This window comes from Panicum virgatum, chromosome 9K, assembly GCF_016808335.1.
Source record: "Panicum virgatum strain AP13 chromosome 9K, P.virgatum_v5, whole genome shotgun sequence".
In the NCBI taxonomy this organism is placed as follows: domain Eukaryota; kingdom Viridiplantae; phylum Streptophyta; class Magnoliopsida; order Poales; family Poaceae; genus Panicum; species Panicum virgatum.
The window spans coordinates 39,011,883-39,021,691 of NC_053144.1; the positions used below are offsets into that span (position 1 = coordinate 39,011,883).

The following is a 9,809-nucleotide window of genomic DNA, read 5'->3' on the forward strand; positions in this document are numbered from 1 at the left end:
GAAGGATTGGGGTTTTCTGTGCTACTGGCTTTGGGAGGAAGAAGGAGTTCGCTGTGAAGAAGAGCCGATTCGGGGTGAGATTAAATAGCGAAAAGATGGAAGACGGATCGGCAGTTTCACGTTCTACGAGGAGCCAGTTGCAGAGACATTGCGTCTTCCTTGGTGGTTGCAGTGTGTTTAATGAGCATTAACGGGAAGATGAAGCGACGGATTGGTTTTGGAACTATCATTGCCAAAACCAGGGGGCATGTGTTATCGCCATAAATTAACAGGATTAATTATGGGCCGAAAGCAAGATGAGCTTAAAGCAGAAGATTGAAGAAGACTTGTAAATCGGCTCCTGTGTGAGCATTTGGGCCACATGGGCCATGTATCTTAGATTTAGTTTAAGATTAGAGATAGAGTCCAATCGGGACAAGATTAGTTTAGATTGTTTCCCAAGTCTCCGGACTATAAATATGTACCATATGTTATTCTTGAAAGAAGAACGTCATCACGTCTCGCAAACAACAACTCTCGGCGCATCGCCACCCCTAATCCTAGGGTTTTCATCCAGGTAAGCGACATGCTGCCCTGATCGCTTCTCGCGATCAGGGCAGCGTAGTTCTTGCTTTTACCTTGGTATTACTCGTACTGAAGCATTTTTGATGGTGAGTAGTACTAGTTATCTTGATGTTCGTAGCATGGCTTTTAGTAGATCTATCGTGCCTTGTTGTTTCTCATCTACGAATATCATGTTGTCTTTACGCAATCATGTCATCATATTTTACTAGCTCTTGTTGTATAGAGTCAGTTGCGTAAAGGCAACACCCTGCTTCTTTTATGTCTAGTAGATCTGATCTGTTATGGTTTGATCTTATTCTTAAGAGTTGGCGTAATATCTGTTAGGTTAGGCCTTGCAAACGGATTGGATGATCCGGTGATGTGTTAGATGCTTTGCTCTAGTCTTAACAGGGAATTAATCCGGGAATCGGCTCTTACTAGTTCTTAGGCCTCTGTTTTAGGTTATGGTTTAGTTGTCTGTCACGTTCATTAGGCCCAGTCACGTGTAGGACGTTCCGATCTAGCGGTGAAGCTTTTACCATCGTAGATTAGATTGATTAGACTCAATTGAAGCAGCTTTACAATTATTTGTTTATTTTATCATATCCGGATACAAACAGATCCAATCTGACACCAGGACTCGATCGACTCTTTAAAAGCTGATGCAAGAGTCGTCCCGGGGAGCCGACCACGGCCCGGACTTATGTTTCCACGTGTTTGTGTATGCAGGCTAACCATCGCAAGCACGCTCGCACCTTCCTGATCGGGTATAGGTCAGGTGGCACGCCCTGCGTCTTCAACAAGCCGCGGCGCGTTGCTGGAATTGCGGGCCGTCGACGAGGGAGCAGTGCCTGCCAGCGCCCCAGCGACCTCCTGGCTCTTCGTGTTGCCTGTCGCTGCTCGCCGGTGGGTTTCGACCGACAACAGTTTCACAAATGATCAATCACATACAACAGTCATGTGGCATTGGTTTAATCATGAAACCAACAATTATCTATAAAGATAATTCTGCTTGCATTTCTGCAAAATAAAGCCTGCTTTATAAAGAGCAATATCACAATATACATTGCTCATAAACTATTTTATAGAGAAATAGAAACATAACAAACCAAATCATGTGATTTGCAAGGCTTAGGAGGAGACTCTCTAATCATAACCAGTACAACCAATCATAATTATTAGATTATATAATTGTACTCTTTTTTAATCAATTTTTCCTATCAATGTTTAATATCTTGAATATCTTCTTAAAAATTCTTAATGAGCCAATATTTTATGTCATATCTCTAATTTTTTCCACTCGAATTTTTATAGGGGTATTTGAGACATATTACATATAGCATATCTTCTGTTTTCTCATAAGAATTTTTAAGAAGATATTCAAAATATTATTTCTCCTCATATTTTCCCATCGAGTTTTGGGGGAGAATTACAAAAAACATGATCCGTAGATCATAATACATTCAAACTTTATTTCCGAGTGTTTTTTTCGAGAGTTTTCTCATATAAGTTTTCAATTAATGATATTCCATATCATTTTTTCTTATATTTTTTCCATTGGGTTTTAAAGGAGTTTTAATGAAATACCAACACATATATGTCATGTCGAAATTTTCTCCTATTTTTCCAAAAGGTTTTAAGGAGTTTTTCCCATCACATACACATACATCTCCTGATTTTTCCCATAAAATTTTTCAAGTAACTTTTTCGATTGATTACAGGATCACGAGAAGAATAAATTGATTATAATATCACAAGAACAACAAATTGGGTAAAGGGAAGTGTTATGAAAAAATTAGGATTACTGATCAATTTTTGTAATTAATAAATTAAAGTAATGACATTATTAGGATCTCATTTGGAAGTTACTAATTAAATGAAGGGATCAATTCTGCATAGGCATGTCCCTTCAGGAACAGACACCCCTTAGCCCCTTGAGCATGTATAAAAGGCTGTAATTTTTTTTAAGATTACACAGTACAACTTGAACACTCACAACGCATACACACTCACACCAATGAATATACATTCGCAAACTCTACTTCTATTAGTATTTTCGAAGACCGATCCGATAAATCATCGAGATTGACGAAGTCACCACAGATGCCTTACTGTCGACGAGAACGTCACCTACCACCGAATGCACAACGCTGTTAAATTCCAGTATATCCCTCGAAATCTCATGTACTACACGCTACAGGCCCTTTCGCAATTTTCTTTTATCAATCAACTGCACAATCATTCATTCCGTCAATTCATTTGCTCCCTGATTTTATTGGCAACAAGATAAGGTCGTCTTCACGTGTTAGCGTGTTAGGTAACTTACCATCTACGCTGTCATTCTTACTTTAATTTCGCAGCACTCTTTTTTTAGAACACAGTACAACGTAGACGCTCATAACACGCATACACACTCATCCCTATAAACACACGTACGCAAACCCTATTCCTATGAATACCTCCGAATGACTTGGCTGGCAGATCTAGAGATTTTTGAAGTCACCAATAGCACTTCGTCATCGACGAAAACGTCGCAACGTCATTTACCACTTAAAAACATACGCCGAAAAATCCTAAAATAAATCCAATAAAATGCGAGCACCTGTGCCAAGTCGAGAACTTGAACCCGGATGGGTAGGTTCCACCACAATCAGCTAACCAACTGATCTACGATCAGTTCGCAATTTCGCAGCACTCAATCGAGCTCGCGGCAGAGAAAAAACAAAGTCGAGGCCAAAATCAAGAAAAGAAAAAAAAGCAGAAGGTTTGGTCAGATAGCAGATCCCATCGGAATGGCGGCGCCGCCGCCGGCACCACCACCGACCTTGAAGCCGGAGATCGGCGCCGACGGCCTTGCCCGAGATTCTCCCGTAATCGCCTATACGGAGAAGGTTGGCATCCCGCAGGCCCCCTCTCATCCTCCCCGACGCGTTCTTGGTTCGTAAATGGTTCAGTGTTTATTGGGTTCCGCGTTTCTTGATTGCGAGTCGGGTGGCTTTTTCGCAGGTCATTTTGGAGGAGCAGCTGCAGCTGAAGAAGTAAGCCATTCCTTTGCTCCTCTAATCTTGAATCTCTCATCCGAATCCGTGGATCTACATTAGCCCTTTTAATTTACGGGGATATAAATTTTATGCATTTGTACATCGATGGGTGTACATGAGTAGAAATTGCGGCTGTATGTGTGAGAATGCAGCTGCATGAAGGGACTGAAGCAATCCTAATGCACAAACCTTTGTATGAATTATTTGTTTCCCCTGTGTCCTATGTATAGTGCCAATAAGTGGTAAATCGGAAGCATTTGCTCCTCAGTCCTTCAGGATCTGCATTGCAGGAAAGGAGTCAGCTTAGGAACTAAAATTAACATGTTGAACTGTTCGAATTACTAGAACTGCCACTACCTTGCGACTCAATTAGACAAAAAAAAACACAATGGGGGCACTGAAGTACTGTTAATGCTAATGTTCTCTGTTACAGTCGTCCAATAAAAGATTTAATGTAAAATTACCAGATCCTCGCTGACATCTATTTTCCAATGTTGTTTATTTGCTAATCCCGATATACTTTCTGTTTTACCAACTTTATAGGAAAATATATAAACATCTACATTACCTAATAATTAATAAATGCATTATCAAGACTTACTGAATGGTGAATTTAGTGAAACTCGTGATTTTCTTGATGTCGTTGTATTTTCCTATAAAGTTAGTCAAAGTTATATTTATAAGACAACTAAAACTTCTTATATTTTGGGACAGAGGGAGTATGATTTTTATTCATTGATGGGTTTTAGTAGCTTTACTATTACATACTTACACTATACTTGTCCATGTAAGCATGAGACAAGCCATTCATGATAAGTGAGTACCAGCTGCAGCCATGCCCTTCATTTAATTAACGATTGTTAAGAAGTTCAGTAATTCTTTCTTTTCACCGAAAAAAGGTTATCAGTGTTGCATTTCCAGATTTCCATGAACACTTGCGATCATACTCAATGCCTGCATCATAACAATGATAATAGAGGTGTGCCTGAACTTGCTACTCGGTTCCATGTGACACCAATCACTCATTTTGTATTACTCTGTTTTGCTTGATATGTTCATTTATGTTTTCATATTCTGTACATTTGGCATCACTGCTGTGTGACTGTCTGATATAAAATTATTCACACTGTTTTTTACTTTGTTTTATTTTACATGTATGGAGTTCCCTAGCCTCCAATTATTGTCAAGTGCTATGCTTGCAATGTATCTGCACATGAATATTATGATTATATCAGGCGCATGCCCAAATTTTTGTTTGTGTATATGTCTTGTAGTGTAATATCTATCTTCGTTGTCCACTAGTTCTTGGTGCTTACCTTGGAAGCTTTGCTTCTGTCTTTGGAGCCCTGTAATGTGTGACGTCAGTCTTTAGAGCCACATCTTTGTCACAGCCAAGGTCACAGGGAAGTGTTTATTGGCAATGTAATAATCTCTAGGGACCATTTACTTTTGGCAATGTAATAATCTCTAGGGACCATTTACTTTGGAAAATCAGGAACTGATAACCACAGAATATTGGCCAATGTATGTTTACTAATGTATTATATGGTGCATTTGTGCACATGCAATTTTCTTTTTATAATGAAGCTTATTGCTATGTCTCAGATACATTCAGGAGAACTATTCCAAAATTCGTGAAGTAGAAAAGGAGTTAGAGAACCTGACTTTTGAAATGAAACTTACAGCTGGACCAAAGAAAGCAGGTATCTAACAGGTTTTCACACGGCAAATATATTTGCCCTCTATACACAGAATATTCTTACCTTTAGTGGCTTTGATTCACCTTCTACAATCTACATACTGTGTACTCTCACCTTATTTCTTGTTCCTTCTTTTCGTTTGTTTTTATTCTCCAGCACTTGAGCATTTGAGGAAAAAGATTGAAATGTCGACAGAGAAAATACGTTTAGCCAAGGTGAAAGAGGAGCAAGCAAAGAAGGTTGGACATTTCAAGATGTAATTTGATATTCATGTTTATTTATTTTAGCATTATCTGGTACAGTTTACTTGCTCCTTGTTCATAAAGTTTCTGTTCTTTATCATGTCTATTTACTGGCTGCCCATGTTCTGAATATAAAGGTGCAGTTCTCTTTCCAAGGACGTAAGCAAATTTCTCAGCACTGTAATAGCACCGTAAGGCAAACTGTAATATTAGTGCCTGTATCAAACATACATGGAGCACATTCTAAATTTACTATTGCTGCAATATCAAACATACAAGGAGCACATTCTAAATTTACTATTGCTGCAAAATTATATAAACTCATATTTGTGCTACATTGAATCACTAAACCATTATGACCAGTTTTTTTTTTCTCGAACACGCAAGAGAACTACATATCTTTATATTAAGAAGGAACATTGTGAGCAGATGAATGCAATCATTATGCTTATGCCTGTTTAAACACTATGTATAATGGACATTGTGTCTAACAATTAACCGCATGTCTCTACGTTTGTATTTCCATTTCCTATATCCACAACCATTGTACTGCATTTTCTGTTATTTTGGAAACCTCAGTTATAATGTCATTCTCATGTGTAGATGATCAGACCTCTAACTATTCTTTCCCTATTTTCTTTCTAAATTCTCGTGCTTCTCTTTCATTCTTCTGTTAATTTAAAATGTCATGTTTTTTATGCTAGATTGATATCTTAAGATGTATTTGGTATTCTAGGCCTGGGAAGCTGCTGCTCAAATTGTTAAAGACGAAGAAAATGCTAAGCAGAAACTATGTGATGATCTGAACCATCTGGTATGCTTTTAAAATTTTTAGATTTTCTTTTATGAAGATATGTTCACCATTGCAATGTTGTTGACATCTTGTTTGATTTATGTGACTACTAGGTCCAGGAGAGTGCTGCTACCCAATATACAAGATTAGAGGAACTGAAGAAGCGTTTAGAATCTTTGAATCCCAGCAGGGCTTCTGTCGATGTTTCAGTAAGTCAACTCATTAATCAATCCCTGTGAAATCATTATTTCCTCAGTTTCAATATTTCTATTTTAGCATTGTCAATAAGGATCAGTCCCATTTGGTTACATGCTTTCCTACTGTCAGTACACAGTAGCTTTGTTTTGGTTCTGTGGAGGCACATAATGTTTCTTTTAAGTCTCGACTGAGTGCATCACCACTTTATTATATCAGGGTGTTAATACTATACAGCATGCTACAACAGCTTCAGTACCTCAGCTGCCCATGCCACAAAATTCTGCCACTCCAACTGGCCCTCTGAATAATGGTACAGAGCCCGCCTCTATTGGACAGCAGCAAAGACCTGCAGAGTCAGAAAAGAAGAGAAGACCATCAAACACAAGAGGGAGGGGTGGTGTGATGATCCTTCCCAAGGAAAGATTGAGTTCTGGGTCAGGATGGACGGGTGCTGGGTTTGATGTAGGTAGTGGTACATGACCCGTAGGATCTGTTGTTGTACTTCACGCACTGAAACCATTCTCTCGTTCATTCACAAGAATCAGACCAGTCTGCTCCAAGATCACAATGAGTCATTACAAAGTTCAAGTGAACACAGTTTACTGTTGATTATCTGTTTATCAATTGTATATGAATCATGCACCGAGTTAATCAAAGTTGTTGTAACACATGGATAATGTATAATTTTTCCAACACTCCTTTCTGCTCGTTCTGAAAAACATACCACTGCTATTTTTCTGTTTATATTTTGTTCTTTTTTCCTTTCCTCAATTGATGGAGAGCCGGACATCATTAGCTTTAGCTTTTAGCCATAGTTATTAGGATTACTGTGTGGATATTGTATTACAAGGCCATGAACTCTTAGAAGTGTAAAGTACCTTTATAGGCTATGTGCCAATCTTAGCCTCCCTTATTGAAAGACATCTTTCCATTTTTTTTTCAATTTGTGAAAGAAAATTTGTCTTTTTCATAAAACACCCGCATGCAATTATTTTTACGCTATTTTTTGCATAGTTCTACAGATTGTACGTGCACCATTATTTGTAGCAAGTGCCATCTTTGTTGGACACTAGAAATTTGTTTGTTCCATGACTACTGATGTCGTTGCAGGACTTAGCATCTATCATAATCGATCTATAGCAGATGTCTCTGTGACGGCCCCTGCGCCGATGACCGATTGACGCCATCTTTAACCATTGATCTGTGCCGCTGGTGACGATTGAGACGCTGGGCCATACGCCTAATATTTGTAGGGTAGCACCGTGCTATGATATTCCACTTTGGCCGATCCAACTCGTGGCTCCTCAAACTGTTTAAATCTGTCGTAACTTTTTACATCCTGCAGTCAGGCTTCATCAAGTTATCTTTATTGGAATTTGGAATTAAAGAGCTTCGGTTAAGTATTTTAAATTGTGGCTATATTTCGAATACAAATTTCGGCCGGAAGGAATGAATACAGTAGTATTAAGGGTATGTTTGGCATATATATATATATATATATATATATATATATATATATATATATATATATATATATATATATTAGAATTTCTGTTTGGATTGGATAGTGCTAAAGTTTAACACTTTGGGGTATTAGCACTTGGATTCAAATGCCTTCTAAAATATTTGTTACAGTACATCCCAACAAATCTTAAGAATATGTGATTTATTATACAGAGGGGTGAAAGCATCTAGACCCCTAATTCGAGTTTTGGTAATTAATAACAACGATTTGTGGATTAACAATTTCATTCGAGATAATGAGCATAGGTTGATCCACGGATGAAAGGGATTTGGTTGTGAATGTGTGAAGTTTGGAGATGATATGCAAAGCTCGGGCTCAAGGCAAAGGTATAAAATAGGGTTTTTGTATTTTACCGGTCACAAGGCGTTTAGTGGATGAAAAGTGACCGGATTTGTTGGATAGATAGCCGTACTATCAAGAGGGGTTGTGTACTCGTGCTTGATGGGTCTTTAGTGCCATTTTGCTCAAAATGTCTAGGTGCATGCATGAGGGCTAACGACGCTTTGAAAATTTTTGAAAAAGAACAAGTTTGAGAGCTGACTGTACAAGCGCGGACAGTCCGCTCCCTGGAGCGCGGACCGTCCGCACACGTACCAGAGAGCATGTTTGTCTCTGGTGGAAATTAGATGTGACTGGCGGACAGTCCGGTGCAGGTGGGCGGACGGTCTGCAACTCTAACTCAAAATGTACCAGAGAGGGTGTTTTCTCTGGTTGGGCTTATGATCTGTGCGGCGGACGGTCCGCTCCTGGGGTGCGGACGGTCCGCTGGCTGTTTGACAATTTGTACCAGAGACATTGTTGTCTCTGGTGGATATCAAGGATGAACGGCAGACGGTCCGCCCATGGGGCGCAGACAGTCCGCCGGCTAATTTCAAAGTTGTACCAGAGACGATGTTCGTCTCTGGTGGTGTGGAACACATAACTGCGGACGGTCCGCCAGGGCTGTAACGGCTAGTTTTGACACACATTAAATACACTCTGACTCACTGGCTTATAACGGCGGACGGTCTGGTTTTTAAACCGCGGACGGTCCGCGACTTCGCAGAAAAGAGTGTAACGGCTAGTTTTTGAGGGGATGTCTATATATACCCAATGCCCGGAGTGTAACGGTTGTGAGAGATCTTGTGCTCACCTCACCGGAGTGGTGAAGAGCAACTCTAGTGGAATCGAGGTGTGGAGCGGTTCCTTGATTCAAGCCGGCTCAAGATCAAGAGAGTTCTTGATAAAGGAGCGGTTGACTCTTGAAATCCACCTCAACGTGGATTAGGGGTGACCGACAAGTCATCGACACCACGGGATAAATTTCGTGTGTCTATCTCGGTTACATCTCTTGCTCATCTTGTTTAGTTCATTTACTTTGAGAAATTTACTTAACTAGAGCTTGATTTGTAACTTGTCACCCTAGGTTGCAAACCCAACTAGAGTTAGTAGTAGCATGACATATGACTTTCTTTTGTTACTAATTAAATTTCTCTAGTGTTGTTGGTTTTAGATTTTAAACTGCCTATTCACCCCCTTTAGTCGGTGTTCTTGATCCTACAAGTGGTACTAGAGCTAAGTACTCTATTAATTACGGATTTAATCATCTTGGAGTAGAACAATGACTAGTGATAATGGGATTCATGTTGGGAAGCCACTGTTCTTTGATGAGAACAATTATGATTATTGGAAGACTAGGATATCGGCTCATCTCAAAGCCATGAGTAGAAAGTTATGGAGAGTAGTAAGTGATGGATATGTCATTTTAGACTCAAAGAATTTGACACC

At 39.4% G+C, this 9,809-nt stretch overlaps 1 protein-coding gene across 3 annotated transcripts; it reads left to right on the forward strand.

Moving 5' to 3' along the window:
- The first annotated feature begins 3,200 nt into the window (after positions 1 to 3,200).
- Positions 3,201 to 7,427, forward strand: LOC120651345. Of its 3 annotated transcripts, none has more exons than XM_039928821.1 (7): positions 3,201 to 3,434; positions 3,550 to 3,581; positions 5,190 to 5,287; positions 5,441 to 5,523; positions 6,263 to 6,340; positions 6,433 to 6,528; positions 6,734 to 7,420. In XM_039928821.1, the coding sequence occupies exons 1-7, from the start codon at positions 3,336 to 3,338 to the stop codon at positions 6,995 to 6,997; spliced, it is 750 nt and encodes a 249-aa protein (XP_039784755.1). In that variant the 5' UTR covers positions 3,201 to 3,335; the 3' UTR covers positions 6,998 to 7,420. The 3 variants fall into 3 exon arrangements, with proteins under 3 accessions (XP_039784755.1, XP_039784756.1, XP_039784757.1); XM_039928822.1 differs by having other exon boundaries at positions 3,208 to 3,434; positions 6,752 to 7,427; XM_039928823.1 differs by having other exon boundaries at positions 3,208 to 3,434; positions 6,765 to 7,427.
- Positions 7,428 to 9,809: the final 2,382 nt, after the last annotated feature.